The sequence below is a fragment of the Falco biarmicus genome, chromosome 12, assembly GCF_023638135.1.
Source record: "Falco biarmicus isolate bFalBia1 chromosome 12, bFalBia1.pri, whole genome shotgun sequence".
Classification (NCBI taxonomy): Eukaryota; Metazoa; Chordata; class Aves; order Falconiformes; family Falconidae; genus Falco; species Falco biarmicus.
In genome coordinates this window covers 33,414,985-33,442,792 of record NC_079299.1, presented here as the reverse complement: position 1 = coordinate 33,442,792, position 27,808 = coordinate 33,414,985, and the positions used below count along the sequence as shown (strand labels likewise).

Sequence of the window (27,808 nt, the reverse complement as noted above, 5' to 3'; positions counted from 1 at the left end):
CCTCTTAAACAGTCTTCTGCAACGAAAACTTACTTGGATAGAAAGTTGAACAGGTTGCAGTCAAGAGGATTTATTGTTTTCTACTACCCTCATATTCAACACCTATTTTACAGAATTACTTGGGGTGGGGGGTAGAATCAATCAGGAAGGGTTAGACAGCTCTCTCATGAAAGAAAGCAGATTTACTGTCTTGGCATGTTAATATCTGTAAGTAGTACAGTGATATTTTGTAGGAGCTTTAGAACAATGGGCCTTGTACTAAAACCAAAGCTAACATCCAGTTCTTCCAGTTCTCAGATCATTGGTAATAGCTCCAGACTCCTGCACTTGCCCCATGACCTTTCCTTTCAATTTCTGGAAGCCAAAAGACTATTAAAGCAAATCAACTCCAACATGGTGCTCCCCCCCCACCCCCCAAAGTCTCAAGTCACTAATAGTAAAACCCTTCAAGTACATTTATTGATCACCAGTGAAAATACTGTACAATACCCAAGAAAAGGAGCAGGGAAAGGCAATGTACTAAGACTGACTTTCATCAATGTCTTTGTCTGGATCCACCTCTGCAGCTTCACTCTCTTGCTGCTGTTTCTTCCAGAGTTTAGCCATAGCAAGCAGTTTGAGATTAGGCTGATTGGCAGTATCTTCTGGGAAAATATAATCATAGTATTCCTCCCAGCCAGCATCAGACTAGGGAAAAAAAAATATGACAAAGCAAGTTCAATTTGCATGTTAACGTTAGCTATTAGAAGGTCCTTCTAATAAGTGTAACAGTGAGATAAAATTAACATCAGTGTTTGTTAGACCATCCATAGCAGCTGAAACCAGTAAGCTGAATGGGTGTGAGACAGAACTACTTCTGCTGTGCACAGTGGGCAGGCAGACTTGATGAACAGCTTGGCTATAGCTTCCCCAAACAAAGTTAAGAAACAAACGCTATCTGCACAGTACTGCCTACAGCTCTTTCGATTTGTCTACAGTAGGAGTTTAAGGCAAAGGCAGCTTGCGCATTTGGTACAAGTATTTCACTTTGAATCAGCTGTCCACCTGGCCTGCTGCAGAGCAAGGCGCTCAACAGCACATATTGCAGGCCGAGACTTTTTTTCAGTTACTGGAGTAAAACTGGTATGCAGCTACAGTATCCATCATAGCCAATTTTGTTTTGTGTACCAGACCCCAGCACCAAGCCACCAAAGATTCAAAGTGATTCCTTGCATAATTTTTCCTCTTACCCCATCTTCAGCCTGCAGTTTTCTCCTCTTCTTTATTTTTTCAGGCATAAGTTTATCTATCCTCTCTTTAGTGGTATCTGTTCCAAACTCCTCTTCAAAATTTCTCCAGGATTCCAGAAGCATGACTCTCTCCTCTTTCTCCTCACAGTTTCGCATTGCCTTGTTAGCCTCTTCATAAATCTGCCGGCATCTTGACAAACTCTCCTCCCTTCCTGCCGATAGCTCAAACTGTGCAAAGCTGATCCATACCTGTGGTAGAAGCAAATCAAAACCTAGCTGTAACCTCCATTCTGAAGTCTGATAGCTAAGCTATAGTTTAAAAAAACCCAAAGCAGCCAAAAAGGCAAACAGCAATGCAAGTCAAAAGTACGTTTTCATAAGCAGATACACATGTGAAACGGACTTGAATTTTGTAGGTAAGACTGGCCTCATTTTGGCAAGACAGAATACTCTTGTAAGCCATGCCAACAAAATTTCTTGCGGTTGTTTTGGGTCATGACAAATCCGGCTATGACAGCACCAAACTACACTGGAAAAATCACAACTATTTCTTCCTTGCAATGCTTCTGCAACCAAAATTCCAAAGCTACTCAGCAGGAAGAGGGCTGCTTGGGAAAGCCTTCATTCACGTAAGATATGCCTGTTATGAGCAATTCAGAAATTTCTTTCCCCTTTCCATGGCACAGGCATGGGACTGAACTGAACTGACTAAACTGCTGAGCTGAAAAAGCCACACAATCAAAGCAGTCAAGGGTTTCCAGCCACCATGGACCAGGTTCAAGACCAATTCTATGTTCTGGGTAGCCACACATACCTTTACATGCTGTGTCCGCTGAAGTAATCTGCGGTAAAGATTTCTTGTTTTCTCATACTCCTCTTGCTCAATTTCAAAGTCAATGTAGGATTTCCAAAGAACCTACAAAAGAGAAGTCTCTCATGATGTTTGCAGCACACTGAGATAATGGAGGTGGGGTGAGTGGGGTGGGGCGTGAGTGGGGGAAAGAAGAGCATGGCTAAATGTGAAAGTTCTCTGAAAAAAGTGAGTATTTATTGGCTGAACAAGGGTTAGGATTACGACTAAGCAATATCAGATCTTGTGCACATAATCCATTTAGCTCACTCCTGTAAGCATGTTTCGTCCTCCATGTTTTACCATGAGTTTTACAGTCCTGCATACTCTAAGAAGCAGATGCTAAATCAATGAGACCCAGGCTAAGTCACCACAGTAAAGCAGTTCTGCTCAAACTGGTAGATTATTTACATTTTAATTAGCCACAATGTGTAATAAATAGCTTAGAATTGTGCCCACTAAGTTCATTTACCCCCTTACCTCTGGCATGTCTAGCCGGGGCTGACCAATAGCCAACTCATAGATTGCACGGGCTCTATCAATATCACCAAGAATGGTCTCTAGTTCAGCAAATTTAATCCACGATGTGCAGTTTTCCGGTGCAAACTCCAGGAATTTTTCATACAGCTTTCGGCAACGATCAAATTCTCGCAATTGTAACTCCAATTCAATATAACCTTTAAACAGTTTGTTTTTTGGACATTTGCCTATGGATGTCCCCTGTAAAGGAAAACAAACAAACAAACCAACCCCCAAAACCACATAACGATTTTGCAACGGAAAAAACCCCAAAATTAACACTATTTTCTAAACGTCTGTTTAGTCTCCAGTATTTGAAATAAAATTCAGTTTTGAGCAGAGTCTGTTTTTTAAGACTCTGGTCACAGCCAGTATGAAAACCAACCATTGAACCATTGAAAACCAATGTTTGCAAAATGAGTGTGCATCCATAAACATCAACAAAAACTCCCAAAGCAGAAAACCTTCTAACTTGTTACACTTGTACATAACATGGATTCCCCACAAAGTATTAGTTGAAACTCACCCTGGCTCATCGAATGCAATCAAAATTTGCTGAAGAAAGCACAGTACCAGTCTGTACCAGTCTTTCAGGGAAACAGTTCCCAAGTATCTTAGAAAACAAATTGTATCAAGAGAAACTGTCTCCTGGACCACCACTGCTATTAATCATCGCATAGAGAATTGTCCACGGTCCCTGCCTGCTGACTTATGGTAATGAATAGACTGACAATAATGTTTTAAAAAGATATTTCCTTTTTGATATGCTTCAGTATCTGAAGAAAACTGTCCATCCTCAGACACAGTGCCAAGCTGTGGGAGAGCAGTTTCTGATTCTTAATTTGGAAATCTTTTAAAGCAAGGGTTAAGAGTGGGCATATCTGAAACAGGTATATATCGAGCTTTACTCTTTGAGTCACTTCTGTAGAAAAGTATTATTTATTAAGCACTACAGCCTCTGTTCCCCCAATCTAATGCTAGTTAAATAATTTGAGATCAAATTTCCTTACTACAATTCTCCTGCACAACCTTCCTACACATTGATTATCTTGGTACTTATTAAAAATGGAGAAAACCACAACTTGGGAATATCAATTTGGTCACCATTATGGCCTCCAGCTCTACAAATGCCTCTTCTATTTCAAAATATGCTCACTTCCTCCCCACCTGCCCCCGTTACTATTTTCTTAAGCAGCACAGACTCCAGCCGACCCCCTGCCTCCACCTCCCAGCATCTCCTCGGACCCAGGGAACATAAAGAACCCACACACCATCTGCAGCCAGTGAAAATAAGGCAGAGCAAGGTGCTGTCTCCATGCTGATGAGAGCTTCAGCATCAGAAGCCAGACCTTCTCTTCTGCATGGTGACAGCATGGGACCCTCACCTCAGGACAGGAGCAAAGCTTCTTCCCAGAGAGGTGGTTCAAAGTCAACTCATTACAAAAGAAAGAAAGAAACTGCTTGCCAAATCTGGGTCCAGTCCAAAAAAGTATTACGGCTGCAGCAGCAAAATCTGATTTCCAAAACAAGAAAGAGGTGTCCTACTAAAGAGTCTGTCAAAAAAATTAACAAGAGGGACAAAGACCACAAAGAGAGAAGCCTAAAAGAAACTGAGGAAACTTTGTATTTCTAGACAGGCCAAAGCACCCTTTTCCCAGAATCTACTGTAACATTTATGCCTTAAAAAAAAGGCAGCCAGAAGTAGGGTGCTGACCGGTGACCATGGCGATGTTAAGCAATGGTATCTTAGCCAAGCTAGACCAGCAGCAAGCTTCAGGGCAGATGGTTGTCTTCCCCTGCAGGAGGAAGTAAGTCTCAGAGTGGACTTAACCCCTCTGCTTCACTTTTTTCTGGTCACAGGCAGGAGTTTGGCTCAAGAGACAAAGCTTTGCTAGCACACTGGGGGAGACTTGGCCCAGCATTGGCTACAGACAGGCCAGCCACGTTAATGCTCTCATCACTGCTGGGCCACAAGCTTGGTGGAAACCCCATCGGTTTCCTCTGTAAAGTCAAACAATCTCAACTGTTACCAACACTAGATTCCTCTCAAAATTTCTAATGCTATCACTGAGGTTATCAGACTATATGAACTGAAAGAAAGGTTTTAATTTCAAAAGGTTTTGCTGCCAAAACGTACTCCATTGTTCTCTGACATGCTGACATTTGCATAGTGAATTTGTGCAGAAGCTCTTGAGCTCACCCAATGTCTCCATGATTACTTCTACGAGCAACCTGGGAGTAGGGACTCAAACACTCTACTCGGCAGGTCTTAGTTTCCAAGTCAAAAACTCCTATTTATTCAAAATTCTTTTTTAAAATGCTATTGTTAGTGCAAGTATCATTTAAAAAAATCAGCAGCAGTTAAAAATTTCCAAGTGCGCTAAGCTGATTTGGGTACTCTCGCATTCAGATGTGTGTTTTGTCAGCTGAAATGAGAAAGCTGCATTCATTTCTGCCCATGGCTAATTCATCATATCGAGCTCTGCTTCTTTTTAAATCATACATGACAGTAAATACTGGTCCCTGTAGAATTCTTGGATGCTTTATTTAAGTGGATTAAAACAGCAATTTATAAAGGACAATTTAACATCTTTTAATAGCGTTCCCTTATTAGCTAGTAAAGTCAATTATGGAATTAACAAAATCTTACCAAAGCTCTTCTGGCAAGTGGAAGATTTTTCTGGCGTATTTCAAACTGTGCATACAGCAACCATATTTTGGCAAATGTAAACTGAAAGAAAAAGAACAGCGTGATGCTTAGGCTGGAATCCTAGTAAATAATACTGTACAGGTTCCTTAAAAAAATAATCACTCCATACATATGATATAGAAATCCAATGTCTAAACAAGATGTTACTGCTACTGCAGTCAATTGCATTTGATCTCAGTGTTCTCCTGCTGAAAAGTTGAGAGTTCATATCCCAAAACAACCTCTCTAGAACAGGACAATATATTGCACCACAGATGAAAGCAAAAATGGCCAGGACAGAAGTCTTCTCAAACAACAACAATGGCTCCTTAGCCAATCAAGTGACTGGTAAAATATCAGCTATCACTTAATCAAGTGTCAGCTAATAAACTCTTAATAAACTACAGATTAATCCTAATCTACACAGTTGATACTCAGATGACATGATTAATGACACACTAGAAAAGTAAGTACGTGAATTAAGATTTCTTGACATTCCATGGCAAAGTCAATTGTTTTTAAGGGTTTGGCCACACAGATATTTTAGTTAAAGCTCACTGGGAAAAATATACCCCACAAAACCAAGAAAATCAGTCTTGGGAAGACAGACTGTAACAGGGAATACACACCTGAGAGACAGTTTATCAAATGCACCTCCCTTAGCTGGGGCCATGCAGACAATTGGAGACAGTAGCTACAGAAGCAGCTAACCCCATATAAAATAGAGTAGTAAGTATTCCACAGAGGCTACAAGCAACTAGGCTCAGAGCAGCTGTAAAAGTACTCAATCTGAGGAAGAAAATACATAAGTAAAGAATAGATAAGAGCTCTTCCTTGCTGCTTAGTAGTACTGGACTATCCTCCAGCTACATGTTATTTCAGCTTCTCAGAGCATACTTAGTAATTTGAGAATACTTGGGGAAACCGATGCACCACATTTGTATGAGGAAATCCGACATCAGCGTGTGGCCTGCTATTTCCCACTGATGATACAAATTACAGCCACCTAACACCTTAGCTTGAGAAAAAAAAAAATCTAGCAATTTTGGAAGATGGACATTATGAGAAACTGGAAGTTTAAAGTCCTGAGCAGAGTCTTCATGAATGTGCTAGTAGCCGCTTGGAGATACTTACACACCTGAACTTTGGGGGAAAAGAAAACTAAAGGATCTTATCTCAAGAATTTTAATCCAAGACTCAATACATACTTCTGGAGGAGCCATACCTTCTTGTGGGGAATGAGCTCGACACATGCCTGATACACCTGTCTGGTTCGCTCTGCATCCTGTAAGAACAGGCATATAAATACTTTGCTCACTGCTAAGATTACACTGCATTTTGCACTGTGCAATTATTGCAAAACTGTCCAGCAGTATTTTTAAGTCAAGTTGTTTAGAATCATATATACTTGAGATATAAATGTACTTATCTACTTAGTGTGCACAATTCAAAGATGGTTAAGATCTGAGAATTGGTAAGTCATCTTTTCAGAACAATATTCAACAGCAAGACTTAAGATAATTAAACCAGGAGTGTCCCCATTTTGGGGGAAAAAGTCTTTTTTTTTTTTACATTTAAGAGACACTGACTAGGTATACTGCAAGACAATTTTATGAAATAAAGAGCAGCTCTAACGTTACATGACTGATAACACAAGAAATACTTACACAGCCTCAAAGGGCCACTATAGCAAGGATCTGACTGCTTTGCAAAAGAACTTCACAAACAGCTGTTAAATACAAAACTATTTCATGAGTTCAGGTAACAGCCTGGAACAGGTAATTCAGATGGGGCTGGCAAGACCTACTGCTTTTGTTATCTGTGTGCTTCTGTATCAATTGGGGTGAAACTGAAACATTTTTTCCCCTATGCATGGGAGGAAAAAATGAAGGGGGGAAGAAAAATCCTGTAGCTAGTTACTTGAAACAAGTAAGACATAGTATTTTTAGTTCTCCATTTTCTTATTAAAATATCTGTAGCTATTTAATATAAGGAAAATACTTGGGAGGGAAAGAAAAAAGATGAGTTCTTACTACTTGCCTTTGCCTCCAGCTCTTCATATAATGCATAGTTAATCCATAGATAGATGTATCTTTTCCAGTGTCTTTTCTCTTGAATTGGGGGAACATTGGCAATGGCTCTTTCATACACTTCTCTGACAGTCTCAGCATCTGCGTCACTTTCAACTAACCTCAGGTAGTCAAACCATGCATCATAATTATGTGGATTTGCCTTCCAGAAAGATAAAAGCAGGGAAAGAAACTTCAGTAACTACAAATAACAGACCATGTTCCTTTACTTACAGGTTTTATTCAGAATTTCTCCTTAAAATAGATCATCAGAATATTAATGGAAACTGACAGTCTCAAGTATGCTTAAGCTAGAGCTTTTGGGTTAAAGCGCATTTATTTATTTTTAATTTACCTACAAACGTTCTTTAAGTGAAGGCAAACTGAACTGTGAGAAGGGAAGAGGAAATCATGAAATATGCAGTATGTGGTGAATAGTATATTGGTGTACTCTCACAAAGGTATTTACACACAGGTGAGGTGTCCTGTAACGGTTACTGAATAACAGAAGTGAAGTACATTACAAGTTAAACTGCTTTATCCCCCAAGATGACTGTGAAGGGTATCGAGCTATGAGTTAAATGAAAAACTTTGGCTCCACAATCTACATCAGAATGCAGAAACAAAAAGCAGTGAGTGCAAGTATCGTTCTCTCTCCCATGGATGAAATTCTGCCCCCAAGAAGAACAGCATTCTCTTGGTATTTTCTTGGGTTATCAACGGTAACATAAAACTCATCATCCTCGATAATCCTGAGACACTCATATACTTCAAGCAGTAGCTGGATGTACGATGAGCCCAGAAGATATTTGTAATGCATACCTTCACTTCCTCTTCATACTGGAATCTCCTCTTGCTGACAATGATGTCTTCAATTCCCCTTCTGTCTCCAAACTTCTTCTCAAAGATGGTGTAATTCTTGAAGAGATTTTGGGCCTCCTGTTTTGGAATTCTATCCAAGGCATACTTGTAGATCACCCTTACTCTTTCAAACTGAAAATATTAAATACCATTTGAGTAATATTTACAAAGTAGCTCCTGTCCTCCCCCATAATTTCTCCACAAGCTTTTGACAATATTCAATATAACACAGAATCATAGAACATCTCAACTGAAATGATTGTTTTAGGACAGGACGGACACAGATCTCCCTCAAGAGCCAAGCGGGGGCAGGGGAGGGGTAGGCAGGAATTCTGTAAATACCAAACCCCACCATCTTATTCATTTACAGGTTTGCAATATTTAAAATGTTTTTAAGAGCCCATGGTTTTGGGTTCACAGAACATCTTCAATCTCTTAGTGGCCTTTAAAAGAGACTGTCTGGGAAAAACACAACTAATTCTGATTTTCTTTCATGCAGGCCTACATCATCTCAAACTTACAAATCTTGAGGATATGTAACTGATCTGATGACGCTATTCTCAGGCTTGGCAGATTTGGTGCATACCTTTCTTAGAACATACTTCCTTGATGTCACAAAAGCCAAATAGAAGCTAAGTAAAAAACTGTCTCCTTAACTCAGACTACAATAACAGTATCTCACAAGGTGCAGAAAAACATAAGTACTGCAGTGAGTATTAACTGGCTTTGAGTTTGACACTCAAGAAAATCTTGTGGGGGCGGTTAGTATTAGTCTGATGTATTATCAAGATGGTCTTACTTCTTTCTGGTTCTCCTCAAATTTTGCGAAAGCCACATACAAGTGTTCATCCATATGTTCTTCTCCAAAGAACTCCACTGCCCTCTCATATACTTTCCTTGCGTGAGCAAAATAACTGTGCTTCTCTTCAAAGCGAGCATACTTGATCCAGTTCTTAACATCAGGATGAACAATAACAAGTAGAGCTACGTTAAAGAAACAGTGGTATTTGAACTGGAGCCTTCAAATTACATTCTTCCCAGTGATTACAGGGTCATGGACTACACGAAACAACTCCCAAGGACAGCACATGCAAAAAATGCCACTGCAAAGACGACACAAAACAGCTCTAAGCATGAAAAGGCTTTGTGCCTTACTGAGAACTTAAAAATTAAGAAGGGATAAAAATCAGGCAACAGTCAGGGAGAAGTTTAAGGAGGAGAAATGTGAAACAAATGACAACTTCAAAAAAGCTCGAAGCATGAGCACTGTTAAATACACACTGCTGTGGCAGGATGAACATTCACTTAATTGAATTTGGAGGCATACACTCAACATGCTTTTAATACCTACTGCTGGCTCTCACCACAGTGGCTTACTCCCCACACACCACAATAAAAAGGAGCACAGGGACACAGCTGGAGGTAGAACAGATAAGAAAGATATGAAAAATGTAGGCTTAAACTTTGTCAGGTGTCACAATGCACTAAAAAGGATATATCTCTCATAAATGGTACGTGCCCTGTCCACCTCTTTGTATCTCAGCTCGAAATTAATGTAGGAATGCCAAGCTTGCTCTTCCGGTTGCCACTCCATCCAACGTTCAAACACCTGACGTGATCCAGCAACATTCCCCAACATTTCTTCCATGTAAGTATACTTATACCTTAGAAAACAAGATCAAGTTTTTACAATCACATAGTAAACACATAAATTACGAGGATTTTTTGAGTGCTTAATAAAAGCATTACTGAGATTTCTTCACCTATTCCCCACCTGACCCGAGATGCCTATAGATACCATTATGATTGACAGCATGCAGGCACACAAACACCCTTCTCTCCCAAAACCCTTCCCACTTGAAAAGTACAAAACCTTTCCAAAACATAAACCTTCCTTCTTCCTTCCCCACCCCCGCCCCCCCGACTAGACTGAAGACTTGGAGAAACAGAAAACAATGCATTTTTGCTTGATACCAAAATGTAAAAATTATCTGTAGTCTTTGGGGCCAGAAGCAATGCTTCATCCTCTGCAAACGTACCAGAACTGGTTCACCCTGGGGAGAGTGGTAATGGCTCGATCCCAGATATTTCGTGCATGATTAATCTGGCGGTTCTTCATTTCCATTTCTGCATATTTCAGCCAGAGTGTGACATTTCTGTAGTCTACGTCTAAAGCACGCTCGTAAATGGAACGGGCTCTGTAAATCAAAGAGAAGTAAATTGCTTATATAAATGTGCCTCCAAGACTTTGATGGTGTTTGTCAACATGTGTCTTAGAAGACTTATAAGTGCCGTCTGCAGATGCGTCATAATTACCTCTGTATTTCTTTTAGGCTTTCCTCCCATTGTGCGTACTTTATCCAGTTACTGATAACAGTCCTGTTTTTTCTTATGTTATCTTCGAAAGTCTGAGGAGAAAATTATCTTGTAAGTAGGAAATTCCTTTGTGCAAACCAATCTTGTTAAACATGGCTTATAGAATATTATTATTTTTATTGGAATGAATTCCAAATGTCTTACCCCCATGCAGATGTAGTAACAAATCATACTCAATAGAACGCTTTCTAAAAATAGTGTAACAGAGAAGCTAGGAGTATAGATCATACAGAACAGGACTAAACTGAAATTCCTGCAACCTGTACCTGAAATACTGATGGAGTAATAACTGACAGCACTAAAATACTACTTTTTAAAAAATCTCCTGCTTGATGTTTCAATAACAACATTATTTGGACAGAGGAAATCCAGTCATTGCAGAAAACATTGCATATACTTGGATGCACCTGCACAAGTTCATTCACTTTGACTTGTATGTATCATTGCTCTAAACTCTTCTTTAAAGCAAGATGCCTTATTCATACTCCCTGGATCAAATGTGCTAGACAAATTTTGCTGCTCAGTGCAATTGTGAGGGCATCTTCAGTCTTGTGTCGGGCTATTGTCAGGATCAATGCTACTGGTATTTAACACGTGGCTAAACATGGCTTAACACAGTTAACGTGGTGGCTCCTTACTGCCATTCATACGAGAGATGAAAAAAAGATAACATCAAACATTGTTTTTGCAGTGCTGCGGTGCTGATCATCTGACTCCAGTTGCTCTGCACGTGCCCAAGTGAGGTACGCCAGCATCCAGCACAGTAAGGCCCGAAGTCTTCATGAGGAGTGCTAGCCACTACGGTAAGGAGGGAAATGAACACCCACTCAGGGCTGGTACAGGGATGCTGTGGTGTGCTACAACAGTTGCTAGTTCTGAACATATGCATATATGCCTCAGGGAATGATAGCCCTAGTCTATGCTGTCTGTATCTAAACGCTGCCAGCGCTCGGCAATTTTAAGTCCCCTGTTAGGGATATGTTTGCTTTGTTGATCCAGAACAGCAATTATCACAGGAAAATATGGAACAAAACCATAGAAAAGTTTACATAAGCAAAGCAATTCTTTCAAATAAAGAAGAAAAAACTATACTCAATATCTCACATGTCAGATGGTCAAGTTTCAAGACAATCACCCTAATGATTAGCGTAAAAAGTTGTGTTCTTATGCCATAATCATACAGAACAGAAATATCACTTGCAAACATACTGTGGTTTTTTCAACAGTTGAGGTGGAAAAACCAGCATCATTACTGTAAATCCTGCTAATGTTCTGTGACGCTGGCTGGCCAGATATTAGCGGTGATGAAACCACATATAAACCATATACATGATTCTGAATGTACTGAACATGGTCACATGTGAGATGTCGCGTACTACCAGATTTTATGTTAAACACCACATTCAACTTACAGTTTTTGCACTAAAGTAGCATTGTCTATGAAAATGTTAGGGTTTTCTAAGAACTGCTATTCGTCTGAAAACCCACAAGTAATATAGATTACATCTTCTTTCAAAGACAATAAAACTGTCACAGTTTATACAAGCATCAAGATTATGGTTGGGCTTTTTCCTTTACCTTCCTTTTCCGGAGTTTATAGTCATTTAGCTCTTCAACATCTGTGATCTTCTGTTGTGGGGGCGGGGGAAGAAGTTCGAGTTCTCTCTCTTTTGCTTCTCTTAAAAGCTGTTCTGCTGTGATCTGCACTTCTGCAGGGGCTTTATTTTTCACCTGTAAAGTAAGGGTGCTTGGCTCACATGTTCTACTGCAAAACTCACACACACCCCCCCTCCGCCGCGGCTCCCGCCATGATTCACTGACACCGGGGGCTCCCCACGTTCACTATTTACCGAAGAGGGACCCGGAGCGCCCCGAGACCGACGGGCTCCTTACGGCCAGCGCTGGCCCGGACCCCGCGGCTCCAGCCCGGGCCCGGGGGGAGGCGAACCCGCGGCCTCCCCGGCGGCGGAGGCCCTCAGGCCGCGCGCTCTGCCTGCTCCCCGGGGGCCGCGGGGCGCCCACCGCCCCGGGCCACCCCCAAGCCGCGTGCCCGCCGCCTCCTCCCGAGCACCTTCGCCACTTTGGGGATCCGCTGCTTGCCGGCCGCCGTAGACGCCATCTTGCCGTCTGTCCCCACGAGCCCCGCCCGTCACCCCTGACCCCACGCAGCGCCGGCGCGCATCGTTGCTGGAGTAACGGCGGCGCGTCCCGACGCCGGCAAGGAGGCGGCGGGCGGAGCGGGGGCCGGCCGGGCTGGCAGCGCCTGGCCGCTCCGCGCTAGCGGGTGAGTGGCGTGCGGCCGCGGCCCCCGCGCCCCCGAAGCGGTCCCCGCGCCCACTGGCCACGCCCCCTGGGGCTCGGCGGGCTCCGGCTGCCTGCGGGGGCGCGGGCGCCCCGGGCCGGGGGGGTTAGTGCGCGTGCCGCGGGCTTCTGAGAGGGGCGGACGGCGCCGGTGAGGGTCGAACGCCCCGGCCAGGCGAGGGGGGAGCTCCGGCCAGGCGAGGCGAGGCGAGGGGGCCCCGCCCGGCCGCGCTCCGCTGCGGTGCTGCGCGGGCGGGTTCCCGCCGGCCGCTGAGGGGAGCCCGGCCCCGCGGCCGGCTGCGGCCGGGTCGGGAAGGCAGAGCGCGCGGGTTGCGCTGGGAGGCAGCGGGCACGCGGCGTGCCCCGGCCCGGAGCGCGAGCGGTTCTCGACCCGCGCGTTTTGCCGCTGCCCCGCTGCGGGGCGCAGGCGCGTTCCCTTGGGGAAAGGGTGCGTTTGCAACGTGCGGTGCTGCTGGCTGAGCGCCTAGGGCCTTTAGGGAGAGCTGGTGCAGAAGAGGTGTTATTTTTTCAAGTTAAACAATTGACTATCGAAAGGTAGCATTCTGTTTTCTTCAGCTGAAGAAATCCCAGTGCTAGACTTAAGCTCATTAATGACCTTTTAAGATTCCTGCTTGTTTTGATACATGGAGTTGACACTAGTAAAAACCAACTATTTCAGTAGTCTCACAGTTTGCAGTTCCATAGTGAGACATCTAAGTGAATTGTGCAGCCGTTTTCTTTACACTTTTTAAGAATCCCCTGACATTTAGCCCAGGGTATAGTTGCCTTCTGCTCCACGATGAAGCAATATGTTCATCTTGCAAATTGATATGCTTGATAAGTTGCTTATGTAAGCTTGTATCGCTTTTTTCCTTGTAGATGTTATTGTTGTATGCAGTAATAAGTACACTGTAGCCTAGCTGGTTCTTTCTGCTTAACCGCAATTCTGTTCACTAACTGCACATGTTAAAATGTGCAGAGAACATTTTGCCTCAGGTTGGTTCTGGGATTTTTTTGTGAATGTATGTAGGCATGGCTGAGACTTGTCCTGTCACTTATAATGACGTCTTAATCATGTGCGAAAGATGTAGCTGTACACATGACTTTGTATGTAAAAGGTATAAAATTTCCAGGTTTCCTTTGTTATCCCATTTTAGTTGGCATCTGTGCAGCTTAATAATTGGGCATCACATCTGGGTTTGGAGCCAGTGTTAGAAATGGCTGTTGTGTTTGGTAGATCGGTAAAAGTGTTCTGCTAGTCTAGGTATGTTGGTTATTTAGATTTTTTTTTTGAGTTAGTAATGCTGTATTTTGCACAAGTATATTTAAGAAATTGCAGAAAATTTTTGTGTTTGGTCTATTTGTTTTACATGCCTAATTCTTGACTGTAGCATGACAGGCTACAACATTTTTGAGTAGCAGCACAGCTGAAAGATAATGAACTGTTAGTTGAAAGTCACAGGTGGTGTGAGCCCCTGTATGTTCTGAAACTGCTAGGTGTGTCAATAAATCACTTGGACCTAGCAAATTTTGTGAACGTGGAACCCAAAAATGTTTTTATTCTGGGCAGGAGAACTATACAACTTTCAGTTCCTTCTGAAATTTAAGTATAGCTTTGACTTAAAAAGAAATCTGAGGAACTGTTTTGGACAAAATACACTTTACTCACCTGAAATTGATGTTTACTTTTGCCAGGACATTCTTATCCTGATTGTTTGCAGCTGATCCTTCCAACCCTGTAGACATATGGCTATTAAATTTGAAATTATTAATGATGGGCACTGTTCTTGATCAATAGTATGCAAACACCTGTAAATGAATAAATGTAAAAGAAATTTTTATCCTATTAAAAACATTTATTTGCAGTGTAGCATGTGGAATACATACAATAGGGATGATTGCCTGCTCTATTTCTACATGTGCACTGTTTGTGTGCTGTATGTATATGCAGGCAGTGCGTATTTATGTAGAGGTCTACAGGAAATAGGCACTTAAATCCATCTAAATTGCACTTAATAGTTTTTATAAAAATCCATTTCAAGTAACTACATTGAACAGTGGATTGCAGTGGGAGCCACCAGAACAGCAACGTTTTTCTTTCTGGTTGCAGTTTGTAAGATGACTACAGTAACTTCTTCAAGAGGAAATACAGAAGTGGTCAGTGCCAGAAGAACAGAATCACGTGATATTTCAGATATTGTCAGCCTCTTCAGCCATTTTACAGAAGTAGTTTTTGGAAGGATTGATGTCATGTACCTCTTGTAAGTAACTGTTTTAGGAACATTATATTGCCTTTCTTGCAGGAAATGTCAAGAAATTTACATTTAAAATGGCAGAAAACATTATGAGCCTTTACATGGTGTGGTATAATGACTTTGTTCACAAAAAGGGAAAGAAAATTTGCTTCCATCTCTTCTCTGCGTCACACATGCATGACTGCAAGCTTGGAGCACTGCTGTCAGCATGGTGGACAAGATTTGATTATACTAGCTTTCTTTTTATAAAAGTTTGGAAGATACACTGTTGAATAATACCTGATGAAACCATCAGATTCCAATGTTTGCTCCATCTAACAGAATCCTTTTACCTGTTGGAGAGTGATAGAAGTAGAGGAGCAGGGACTAGGGTTTTGAATTGCTGTGTGGCCGTGACCATTCTGTTTTCTTTTCCTGTGTATTTCTAAAACTTTTCTGTCTCTTCCCGTTTCCTCTTAATGAAAGGATTTTTTTGCCTCTTGATTCTACCTTGTGAGACAGCCTCTCTCTGCCATAAAATATGTTTCAATGCACCTCTTCTTTTCATGCCCCCAAGATTCCTAATATTCTCCATGTTTTGGCATCTGTATCCTTGCTGCTTGCATGACAATGTCCTTAGTGGATGTGGGTGGTTGTAGAAGGCTTCTGTTACTGTATCTTCATCTCTGGATACAGTGATGAAGATAGGAAGGTTCATCTTTCTGTGCAGTGATGAACAGCAGAGACAGTCTCTGTGAAATGCTTATGGGTCATTTAGTTTTCCGCTTAATGGCAAAGGTTTTGGATATCAGGTGTTTGGGGGGAAAAATAGATGTATGACTGAACATACAAAGAAGAGGGAGCATTTGTGCCTTGCATTCATAGTAATGGAGGGTTTGAAAGATTATGTGAATTGTTTTAATATCAGAATACATGAAAGTATTTGGCATTGAAGCAGTAATGTCAAGTTAGGATGCGGATAATGAAGTTTTATTGAGGCCCAATCCCGGGTTTTGAATGTGGTTAATTTTGCTATTCTAACAGCCTGAATTAACAGTCAGACACTTTTCTATATGTAGTTTCTTGAACTTCTGCAAAAATGAATTGTTCTTACAGAGAAAAAGCAAATCTTGCTTTGACACTCTGCACTGAGAAGAATGAGGTTATAGCCCACGCAGTCTTTCTGGACTATCCAAATTGGAATATCACTGATCAGTCTGACTGGGAATCATTCTTACATGAAAACTACGCTAACAATAGATGTACTGTAAGTAAACTGTGTGATGATTTTTTTTTTTAGTTGGTTGTTCATTTAAGACTCAGGTATTAAAAAAATGCATAGGCATCTAACATCTATTTTAGGTAGATTTGAGGCAGTCAGGCAGAAGGTGATAATCAGATCCCTTACTAAATCCCCAGGTGCTCAGAAGTTCACAATTATCTGTGCTTTTGCCACTACAGTAACTGAAAGTAACTGTAAGGAAGTTGGGGAATGCAACTCCTTGCTTTGCCAGGCGCATGCAGAACATGTCTGATGCATTGTACTAGCATTGAGAGCAGTGCACATCATAGCTGTCACTAATACTTTTCACTCAAAAACCTGTCCAGCTCTGCTGTTGTCTAACAGGACATTTACCTGAGGTAGAGTCCTTGCTCTAAGGTGCTTCTCACAGTAAGGGAACTGGAATCCTCATTTCTAACCTTTTGGAACAAAGTTTTGCTATTTTATAGAACTGAACGCAAATTTAATTGTTTCAGAGAAAGTATAAGGGACAGGGAGTGTACCCCTGCTTGAGGGATGGTGACTTAACACTCGGTGAAGAACTGTGCTGCCATGAACGTCTTGCTTCTGGAGTAAGCTTGTTGGGTGCTGGTACAGAGATTGCTGCGCTCCATTCTGTCGTAGTGGCGGTTTTCATACAGGCTCCTTGGTCAAGAATTACTCGGAGTCACGGACTAGAAATAGGGACTTGAAAATTTAGGATTCAAATGCTGCCTATCACCAAGTCCAGCTACAAACTTGATCCTGTGATTGTTGAGAAAAGATCAAAAATGTTTACCATAAGCACTCAAAAGGTAGGCAGCGCATGCCTTAACTTCAGGACTGCCAACATCTTATTTCTAGACAGTTTGTTCGTCAGTTTTCCAATGTTGTTCCGGGAGACATTAAGCAATGGCTTACAGAAAAACTGACAAATACATCAATTGTATATTTGAAAATGCTTTGTGCTGTTAAAAGAAACAAAATTGTTACAGCCAAAGGGAGTACAGAAAAAACCATATAATTGTCTTGTAATCTGTTTGTCACTTGAACAATACTTTGTACAGGCATATTGCAGGCGCAACCACTTCATTCACTGTGCAGCTGCTCCTGTTGGGTTCTGCTGTGCTGTCAGTTCCGCAAGCTCTTCTGCTTGACAGTATCTATTGCAGCAAAGCTGCAGCTGACTTCAGAGTGCAGGGGTGTACAAAGAGAAAAGACCAAAAAAAAGAGCTTGAGCATGTTAGGAATTATTACTCATAAAGAGGAATGAAAGGTACTTTGGAACATTGACAAGGAGCAGAAGAACTCTTCTTTTTCTAGAATGTAGGTTTTCTAAAATACATATAGAAGAATCAGAACATATTTTACACTTCTGCACTGAAAAAACAACTGAACCTATTCTAACTAGACGATATCATTGGTTAACTGCAGGTTAAAGCCGTGCAGATGTGCTTTACAAAATTGTGATCTTCTGAAACTAGAATCTCTTAAAAAATCTAGTTTGAGAGGTCTTTTTCCTAGAGCACAGAAATTATAAGATAGCTTAAAGGTCTAAATTAGGAATTGACTTTACGCAGAATTAATTAGTGAAGATGCTTTGCAAGATTGCCTGGTTGCCATCACTATTAAACTGTTACAGACCAGATCATGCCTCCAGGGCATCCTCTTCAACCTCATGAACAAAACTTTTTTTTTTTTCCTTTCCTTTTTTTTCTTTTGCATTTAAATAAACAAAAAAGTCTCATTTTTAGAAATGGCTTTTGATGTTTATTCATTACAATAACCTGTTGTCTTTGTGCTGGTCCATATACTACAACCTCTATTAAAATCATTCTTAATCTAAAGTTTCTGAAATTTATTGGTGACTCTAGCCATGACATTTTAGTTGAATACTAAACTATTCAGAAGACTTCAAGTTTTCCAATTTAAAATATTTTTAGGTGGAAATATTTCATATATAGGTAGACCTTCATTGACTCAGCCCTTGAAATGAATATGTAAGGGAAAACTGCTGAATTAATAACACTTCCCATTCCAGCACAAGGGTTTTTCCTTTGCAAGTATTTGTCAGGTTAACTGGAGGCATATAGGATAAACATGTCTTTTAGTCTGCCCTATTTCTGTCTGGATATTTAAATGTGTCTAATGATGTAATCTTAAGGCTGTCACTTTTCTTACTACTTTTAAGGAAAAAGCATTTTAGGAATATGAGAAGTATGTGAGGTTTTGGTCTTTTTAAACCTAGAAATAATGTCTTTATCAGTCAAATGTTAAATCGAATGTTGTTAAGATTTAGTTGTTTAATTAATGTGTTTAAATTAAAATGTTGTTCATCTGGAATTAATACTGTTAAATATTAAATGATGTATATATACTGTAGTCAAACGATAGTAAGCTTGAGTGTAAATCAAAACTGCTACAGAAGCACAAATCGTGATATAAAAAAAGTCCTTTAATAACATACCTTGCCACACATGCTTTGAAGTTACTTATATGTGAAGTTACTCATTCTGAGTGCAGTTCATATATATTGGAAATAAATGTGGATATTAATACTTGGGTTGACTTAATAAGTATTAGCTGCATGGTGTTTAGATTTTTCATCCCTCTTTTTTTTTAGCCTTTGAACACATTGTTCATGCATCTTTTTGTGGCAAAAGAAGAATATGCAGCTGGATGTTCCCAAGAAATTTTTAGGTGAGTTTGTGTAACTTTGTGAAGCATGTACACTCTCCTACCATCATTTAGAGAGGCTGTGGAATTTAAAAATGCCTTAAGGTGATCAGTGGATCAAAATTAAGTATCTCTCTAAACAGTCTAGGAAGGTAATAAAACATAACCTGGTATTGATCAAATGTGCCCTGTTGGCTTTGAAAGTTCTTACAGTTCCAAGTATGCTTCCCAGAGTTAAGGTTGGGCTGTATCTTTGCTGTAATTTCCCACAGAAACAGTACTGCAGTTGCAAGGCAGGTTGATATTTCTTTTTCCTACATTTCCACTTGTAAAAATCAAAGTGCACGACAGAGCAGGAAACTTAGAAAACTGTTTTTCTGGAATATACTTGTTCCTGGGTAATCTATTGATAGTTCATTAGCTACAGATTATATGATATATGCAAACTTTACAGTACAAATAGCACAAAATATTACTGCGTTAGCTCAGTACTCAAATATAACCGTTGCTCAGGTTGTTTGGTATAGCTCAGTCTGCTTATATAAACAGTGAATTGTACTTGGTGCTGTTGCTGTTGAATTTACGGTTACTTTCTGATGTCAAGTCAGCTCAGCCAGATGCCAGGTCAGAGATCTGGCATCTTTAATATTTCACCACTGGGGAGCTGATATAAAAAGGAGGATGACTGAAATCTAGGGATTAGGAAATTGAGAGAAATAAGGTAGAAAAAAAAGTTTTAAAAAAATGCCCATTTGAATTTCATATGATCTTATTTGTCATGTTTTCATTTTTGAGCCATGTGGGCTCATAAAGGACACTGGAGGTAAAAAACGTATATTGAAAGATGAGCTATTGTATCTTCTTGATGGGTGTAATGATGTAAGACTGAATAGCGTTATGTTATTTGACCAGGAGAGCTTTTATCACAGTACCAGAACTGCAGTTTATACTTGTCTTCATACCAGCTGATGAGAATTTAGGTAAGAATTTAGTAATATTTTATTCTTAAAATAATGAGAACAATCTCAAGTCTCATTAATATGCACTGTGGTTGTGGGTTGGTTTTTTTTGTTTAAATATTGAGAACAGTTATGATTTTCTAAAACATGCAGACACCACAATCTTAAAGCATCCTCTAATGGGTATACGCTGTAAAAGAGGCTTCTGTGGTTACATGTTTGCTCCAGCAGTCCATTAAGCAGTCTATCCATTTCCTGCAGTATTTAATTTTTGCCAGAAACAGATAGGACTTCAAATAGGAGTAAAGATCTCAGAAATACATTCCTACAAGTTTTGTGAAGATTTCTGGCTGAATAGAGTCAAGAGATTGAAATCAGGTACTTTCTGTTATTTAGCCAAGTGAATACAAGAAGAGGTGCTGGAGACACGGAAGGAAACCTTTTACAGCAGAGGTACAAAGATGGAGAATGCATATCTTAATGAGAGAACAGCATCTGACTTGGAATTTCAGTCCTGAATCCAGACTAATAAACCAAGAACCTACTTAATGACTGATTGGTTTTTTTCTTACACACACACCCCCCCCTGCTTGGAGCTTTCCTTGAAGTGAATTGGAACATTTTCTGATATGCCGATTTCTAGACATCTTAGTGCCAAGTCATGATAAAAAACTCTGTAGTGCTGTGTCAACTACAGGAAAGAGTACCTGACTAAAGGCTTTTGTCAAACCTAGCCTGCTAACAAATGTCAGCTTTCCTTCAACATAACAAGTCCTGACAAAGAAATTCTCCAGTGACATATAGTATTGTTTATATGACCAGTATTTCTATAGGGATTTGCTCCTACCAGTTTCTGATTGCTTTGAAGCTTATTCAGGTTTAGGACACTTTTTTTGTATATTTATACTACTGTCATTTCAGCTTCATTGCTTAACTTAAATAACTTAGAGCATTATGCCACCTGTGGTTTAAGTTCAAAAATCCCATTTTCCTCAAACAATTTTGCTGATAATTTAAAAGCTTACATAATGAAGTTTGTTTGTAGCTCCTATCAGATTTTTGTCTTTCACAGAGCCAGACATGGGAAATGTCTTTGAAAAGATGATGACCACTCCAGGTTCAGTAGTGGATGCAAACTTTACCTTGCTTGTGTGCCCCAGACATCGGTATCACCCACAGCTGTATGTTCGCAAAGCAAGGTAATGCAGTTTCTCCCTCCTGTGAGCAGATGTGGCTGGGTTAATTTGGAGAATTTTCTTTTTTGGTTTACAGCATCAGTATCTTAGTTAAACTGCTGTGATTTTCCTTGACAGCCTAATTAAGTAGTTCTAGGATTATGCTGTTTCTGTTCTACTTCATCATAAAATCAATTGTATTATTTGCAAAGGTAGTTTGCCATCTAGAAAGAACATATTTTTTGTCAGTGATGTTTATTCTGTGAATATGCTGGCAGAATTGCATCACTGTTTCAGTTAGTGCATGTGGTTTCCAGATCTCTTGGAGCACCCTCCAACTTACTTTTAATTTTCTCTTGTTATGTCATATTCTGACAAGTTGAACAAAGTCTGAATAGGAAGGCCAGTTATCTAAAACAATTAAACAAGAGCAGAGAATCCCTAGTTCCAGTAGTCCTTCAGACACGGAGAGTAATCCTCTTTTGTCTTATGTAGTCTTTTCTGAATAAGCACATCATATGCTCACTCCCGTTGTGTTTCAGGGGAGCAGGCTGCCTTGGTGTTGCTGAGAGAGCTTATGAAGATAACAGGGTAATGCTTTTTTCCATCCATCTTGCTGTCTGTTTCAATGGACACAGTTTGGAGCAGAGACTCTGATACGCTCATGCAACGTGCCTTTAACACAGCCTTGCTCTTTTTTGGGGATTCAAGTCCTAAATATCATTAGACTGGATTATTTCTTTTTGTTCCAATCTGCTCAGCTTCCTGTGGTGTACGCCATGCAGAAACTCAAGTTTCTTTAGCAGCCTTGCTTATTGATGTCTACCTGTACGTTGACTATTACTACTCTTGTTCTCTCCTGCCATTTGAATTCTGCCGCCTGTGCCAAATCACAGCTTTCTGTGCTTGTGCCAGCATTGTGTACAGTAAATAAGAAATGCAGAGTTTCTGACACAAAGGGCCTTATGTTTTTCTGTGTAGGTTCCTGACTATAGATCCTGTCATTGCTGTGTAGAGGCTTCCCTTTAGTGTGGTTGAAATATAACTAGTATCTATTGCCTTTTGGTTCACTTGTTTTCACTCATTTTCATAGTGGGAAGAGTTACTGTAGGGTAATATTTTGGGAAGTAATAATTTGTTGTGGTTTAATCCTGGCCAGCAACTATGCCCACGCAGCTGTGCACTCCCTCCCCGCAGTGGGATGGGGGAGAGAATTGGAAGACTAAAAGAAAACTCATGGGTTGAGATAAAGACAGTTTAATAGGTAAAGCAAAAGCTGTGCATGCAAGCGAAGCAAAACAAGGAATTCATTCACCACATGCCATGGGCAGGCAGGTGCTCGGCCATCCCCAGGAAAGCAGGGCTCCGTCATGTGTAACGGTAACTTGGGAAGACAACTGCCATCACTAACAACGTCACCCCCCTTCCTTCTTCCTTCAGCTTTATATGTCAAGCATGATGTCATATGGTATGGAATATCCCTCAGGTCAGATGGGGTCAGCTGTCCCAGTAGTGTCCCCTCCCAAGTCCTTGTGCCTGCCAGCCTGCTGTTGGTGGGTTGGTGTGAGAGGCAAAAAAGCCTTAATGCTGTGTAAGCAGCGCTCAGCAGTAAGTAAAACATCTCTGTGTTACCAACACTGTTTCCAGCACAAATCCAAGATATAGCCCTTGACCAGCTACTAGGAAGAAAATTAACTGTCCCATCCAAAACCAGAACATAACTTTATTTGATCCTGATTAATTCTGGAGTTTTTTTCTTTTTTTTTCTTTTTTTTTTTCTCTAAATATAAGTATCGCTGTGTGGTTATGTAGTGGGATTATGACTACATTAGCATTTCTGGTCCTTGTAGTGGAAACTGAAGTTTAGGGACAAACGCATCCCTAGGACACTATATCATATGATATCGATGTGTGTGGGGGGGTCCATATTGACCAGTGCTAGCAGATGGTAATTCCATATTACGCATATCACTCTGCCTGGTAAATCCACACCTGTTTGCTTATGGGTTAATTCATGTTGACATCTTAGACTGGATTCCGAGAGAAGCCTGTCTGAGAAATGTTTTACACATACTGAATTTTACCAAATAGGCCTGAAACAAACCTGCGGGTTGCGTGCTTTATCCTATAGTTTTAGTCAATGTCCGCAATATCCTGTTGCTTGACTTTTGAGCATTTTAAGCCAAAGGACTGAGGCCTGACCTTGACCACGTCACACCATCCTGCTATTGGTCTGGATATTTCAATATATTACAAAATTATTTGCATGATAACTTGATGTACAATTTTTAGGCTTTTTATGAGTATTTCCCTTCAGTCTATCAGTAAGTGAATGGACCTTAATACTGAGAAGTTATCAGTAGGTGAATTAATTCCTGAGGATTTAAAGTTTCTCCATATGTCTTGGTTCCAACTATTATGTTTGTCTTTTATTTAATTTGAATTGTATTCTTTCTTTTGATGGCCACTGGATATTATCAATAGAAACATTTTTGACATGACTGGAAACGTCACGTAGGCCACAGCAGCAGTCCACATAAGAGATACCATCTTGCCTGGGATTTCTGTACTATGTTATGAATAATAAAAATTATTTACTTTAGGGGTTTTGTTAATAGAAAACTAACCAGGAAACTGTTTTTTCTCTTAAATTACATAGTATCTGGTGATATAAAAGTCATACTTTAATATTGTCTATCAGTAGATTCTGTGAGTAAGGTAAAGTCTGTTTGCAGTAGATGCTTTGCCTTTCCTTTTCCTCTGTATTCACCTTTGTACTTCACTGGCATCCATAGTAACGTTCAGCAGAGCCCTGTAGAGACTTATCTATGAAAGTTGTCCCCAGCCACCTGCCTAGCAACATGTTCTGGGTCAATGATAGGAGATTAGGGTAATCTCTGTTCCCTTGTCCCTTGCCTATGGCAGAGGTGTGGGGGGAAGGAGCTGTAAACTGATACTCTGCTTGACCATTAATTTTTAAGTTATTTTCCATCTGACCTTTATAACATGAAAGAAATCTGTAGTGTGCCAGAATACAGCCCACTAAGCTTTTATATTTAAGTTTCTTGCCGATCTCTCATTTAGATCTTGCCTTTTCTTGGTTTTGTACCATATACATAAGGGCTCACAAGTTTGCAGCTCTGTGAAATGCCTTTATTGCGCTTGTTTTCACAGTGTAGGAATTTTGTAGTATTTTTATGTTAAAGCTATTGTGTTTGGGGTTTTTTTTTGGTTTTGGTATTTTTTAAAAGGCTATGGAGCTGGTGGAAGATACTAAAAATAGGGAAAAAAAATAGCTCTTTTCCTACAGTTTCTAGCATGCAGGGAGATGAATGGGCTTATGTGGAGCCTTATTGACTGTGATGATGTTAGTCTCCACATACCACAAGCTGGCAAAATTGCCATCTGCATCTTGATGTGTGGCCTTGTGTCTTGTGTTTTACAGAGCAGGGAGCAATTGGCAAAACATTCGGTTTAGAAGTGGTGTGTATATTATCTACTGCAGCGAAACAACAGGTTTCAGTTAGAGTACAGTCTCATTCCTTTACTCCTAAATTGGTTTGTTTGAAGTTTTATAACATATTGTCAGATTTGTTGTACTAGTGAATCGTGTTGAAGTAGTGAAGTTCTAATACTAGAAAGCCTTACTGCAGCTTTTCCCTTGAGATACTGCCTGTGAAGAAGAGGAAGACTACTATTTTGCTTTGAGATACAAAGAATGTGAATGATTATAAATTTTTTCAGGGTTTCATTGTTCTTGGAGCTTCATTTTGGTTGCATCTTTTGAGTTAATTCTACAGAGAAGTAACAGATGGTGTGTTACATTTTCTGTACCTTTTCCTTTTGGAAATAATTTATTACAGTGAAGATTCTTACTTAACAGTGAAAAAGAATGAAGTAGTGTGGGGCTTGGAAATTTGTCACCCGTTTTCAGTGTTGAGTAGGCACTGATAATATTCCTCTCTACTGGTTTCTCAAGGTGGCTTTCTTAAAAAAAGTATGAAAGAATCTGGTGACTGCCCTTCAGAGAAAGTATTAAATGATTTAAAACTCTTGGCAGATAGGCTAGTACTGTGAGGTGGGACGCTCCAAATGTCACAAGCAAAGGATTTCTTCACCCTACTAAAAGGGAGGTTAGTAAGGTGTGTGCAGCCGCCCTGTCTCCAGGCTGCGCTGAGCAGCGGGAGCAGCAGGGGTAAGAAGGGAGCACTCAGACAGATGACGGGAGAATAAAAAAAGCAGAAACAATGTCAAAATAGAAGGGGTCACTGGCCCCTAGTAGAAAGGTAATCTTACACAGAGGGTCACCGGTGTGTAGGAGCAGCAATAACCATCTCGGTACCACCTAAATTATCCTTCAGTTTTACGCTAGAGTCAGTCAGTACTTAGAAACTCAGACCATGTCTGATAAAATTGGAAATAAGATTTTTGGCCCAGTTATATTAACTTTAAGGCTTCCTCCGAATCCAGAAACACGTCAAGAGTGGAAATGAGACTCAGTTGGCTTTGTCTGAGCTGCTGCACATGCAGCACTGAGGGTTCCACAGGGTGGGTTACAAGCATTTACGTACCAGCACATGCGAACTGGAGCAATAGGAGCCTGAAGCAAAACTTTTCCTGAACCCTTGGGAGATGCCTTTCTACAGCACGTACCGCTTTGAAGGGACAGGGCGCTGCTGAGGAAGGCGGGCGCATCCCGGCGGCCGGCCCGGGGCTCGGCGCTCCTCGCCGCGGGCTCCCCGGCAGCCTGGCTCCGCGCGCCGCCGCGGCGAGGGCGGGGCCGGCGGCCGCTGGAGGGCAGCAGAGGCCCGCCGGCGGGAGCGGCAGCCCCGGTCCGCGGCGGCGAGGACCCGGCGGGCGGAGCCGCCTGCTGCTAAGAGTGCCGGCCGCAGCCAGCGGTGAGCAGAGAGGCCTGACAGGCTGCAGGAAAGGTCGCGCTCAGTCTCACAGGCGCTGCAGCCGAGGCGGTGGGTGCCCAAGGGGAGGGCGCCGGCCGCCATTTGCCGGAGGGCAGGTGCTGGGCGCGGCGCGACGCTCCCGCCCCCTTAGTCTCCGGAGCGCTCTGTGGGGGAGGGGGCAGCCTCTTGCTTCAGAGAAGCCGAATCCGGTGGTCTCTGCTGCTTTCAGTGAGCATGAACGTGTTCCTGTGTTTGAAGTGCATTGTTTACTCTTTTCGATTTAATTCCTTAATCCCAGACTGTTTGGGGTGGGAAGGGACCCCTGGTGATCACCCGGTCCAGCCCCCCCGCTAAAGCAGGCGCTCCTGGAGCCCGCAGCATCCAGGCAGGGTTTCAGTGTCTCCAGAGGAGGCTGGGCAGCCTGCTCCCCAGGCAGCCTGTGCCAGGGCTCTGTCGCCCTCACAGGTTTTTCCTCACGTGCAGATGGAGCTCCCTGTGTGTGCCCGTTGCCCCTTGCCCTGTCACTGGGCACCACTGTAAAGAGCCTGGCCCCATCGTCCTGACACTTGCCCTTAAGGTATTTGTAGGCATTGGTATGATCCGCTCTCAGCCTTTTCTTCTCCATGCTGAACAGGCCCAGCTCTTTCAGCCTTTCCTCATGAGGGAGTTGCTCCTGTCCTCTAATGATTTTTTCTAATCATTTTTGTAGCCTCGGCTGGACCCTCTCCGATAGTTCCCTGTCCTTTTACTGGGGGGCTCAGCACTGGGCCCATTGCTCCAGATGCGGCCTCACCAGGGCAGAGCAGAGGGGGAGGAACCCTCCCTCGACCACACACTCCTCTGTGGACTTGTTCTGTGAGGCTTGTCTTTCTCCTTGTGTGCTTGTGCGAGTGATCGCTGAGATAACCAAAAGCATGTTCAGTAGCATTCTACTTACATCCCTGAGGAGAAAGGGTTTTCTTGGCTCACTGTCTGGCAATAAAAATAACTCCTTCTGCCAGACCATCACAGCCCCACTTTTCTCACCACTTTTTTAGTTGCAGAATTGTTGGTTGGATGATTTAATTCTTGCATTTTTTACAGATAAAGAAAAAAGTGGTTTCATCTTCTTATTGAAAGCAGTTATGTGCTAGAGCTGGTTTGCCATCAGCCTTTATGTCATGGTCACAGCACATGAATTCCTTTGCTGCATTGGTAAAAGCGCTGAAACTTGTTAAGACATTGATCCTGGTTAAGAATGACCCTTTTTTTTTTTTTTTTTTTTAAGTGCTTTAATGGGAGAGATTCTGTTGCCTATTTAAATAAAGATCCCTGCAGCATGGGGCCTGTATGAGTCTTAACACTGAAACCTGGACTGCTGGAAATAAGCTCAGGCAGCTTCTGCGCCAGCAGCATGGAGAGCAGGCTGGAGTAGCAGAGGCAGTTAAAGCCTGGATGCGGCAGGTTCCCACCTATGCAGAAAGCCTTTAATGAGGCAGGGGGATAGAAAATTGCACTTTGGCCTTTGTATCTTTTTCAATGGTGGAGCATTAACTTGACCTTACAAAGGCATAATGGCTCGATTTCTGCCAGGTGACTCCCATACTGCTGTGTGTAATAACAGTCATCTAGCCAATACTCAGCACTGTTTCTCCCATACAGGAAGGCACTATTTTCTTTTTTTAAAAGAACTGATTTTCTAAATTGCACTGGGGTTGCTTTTTGAGATCTC

At 41.5% G+C, this 27,808-nt stretch overlaps 2 protein-coding genes across 6 annotated transcripts in view; one reads left to right on the top strand and one right to left on the bottom strand.

Moving 5' to 3' along the window:
• Window positions 1-434: 434 nt before the first annotated feature.
• CRNKL1 (crooked neck pre-mRNA splicing factor 1) lies at window positions 435-12,775 on the bottom strand. Its single transcript, XM_056357466.1, has 14 exons — window positions 12,665-12,775; window positions 12,172-12,324; window positions 10,534-10,625; window positions 10,257-10,415; window positions 9,715-9,881; window positions 9,017-9,195; window positions 8,179-8,349; window positions 7,328-7,519; window positions 6,513-6,572; window positions 5,249-5,329; window positions 2,560-2,799; window positions 2,044-2,145; window positions 1,230-1,478; window positions 435-687 (listed from the first exon to the last, which is right to left on the bottom strand). The coding sequence occupies exons 1-14, from the start codon at window positions 12,710-12,712 to the stop codon at window positions 520-522; spliced, it is 2,061 nt and encodes a 686-aa protein (XP_056213441.1). The 5' UTR covers window positions 12,713-12,775; the 3' UTR covers window positions 435-519.
• Window positions 12,765-27,808, top strand: part of CFAP61 (cilia and flagella associated protein 61) — a 118,627-nt gene continuing 103,583 nt past the window's right edge. For 3 of the 5 annotated variants that reach the window (XM_056357463.1, XM_056357462.1, XM_056357460.1), the window contains exons 1-6: window positions 12,765-12,877; window positions 15,005-15,155; window positions 16,245-16,395; window positions 19,013-19,089; window positions 19,978-20,045; window positions 21,097-21,223. In XM_056357463.1, coding sequence (XP_056213438.1) covers window positions 15,013-15,155; window positions 16,245-16,395; window positions 19,013-19,089; window positions 19,978-20,045; window positions 21,097-21,223 — 566 coding nt within the window. In that variant the 5' untranslated portion in view covers window positions 12,765-12,877; window positions 15,005-15,012. Of the gene's footprint in view, window positions 12,878-12,900; window positions 13,046-15,004; window positions 15,156-16,244; window positions 16,396-19,012; window positions 19,090-19,977; window positions 20,046-21,096; window positions 21,224-27,808 lie in introns of those variants that run through there. The other 2 variants (XM_056357461.1, XM_056357464.1) reach the window with 2 other exon arrangements.

Coding starts and splice junctions, on each gene's coding strand:
- CRNKL1 (XM_056357466.1), bottom strand. CDS start 12,712: ATGGCGTCTACGGCGGCCGGCAAGCAGCGGATCCCCAAAGTGGCGAAG. Junction 8,350..9,016: donor TTGAGGAGAACCAGAAAGAA/GTAAGACCATCT, acceptor TAATATTTTCAG/TTTGAAAGAGTAAGGGTGAT. Junction 1,479..2,043: donor AGCGGACACAGCATGTAAAG/GTATGTGTGGCT, acceptor CTTCTACCACAG/GTATGGATCAGCTTTGCACA.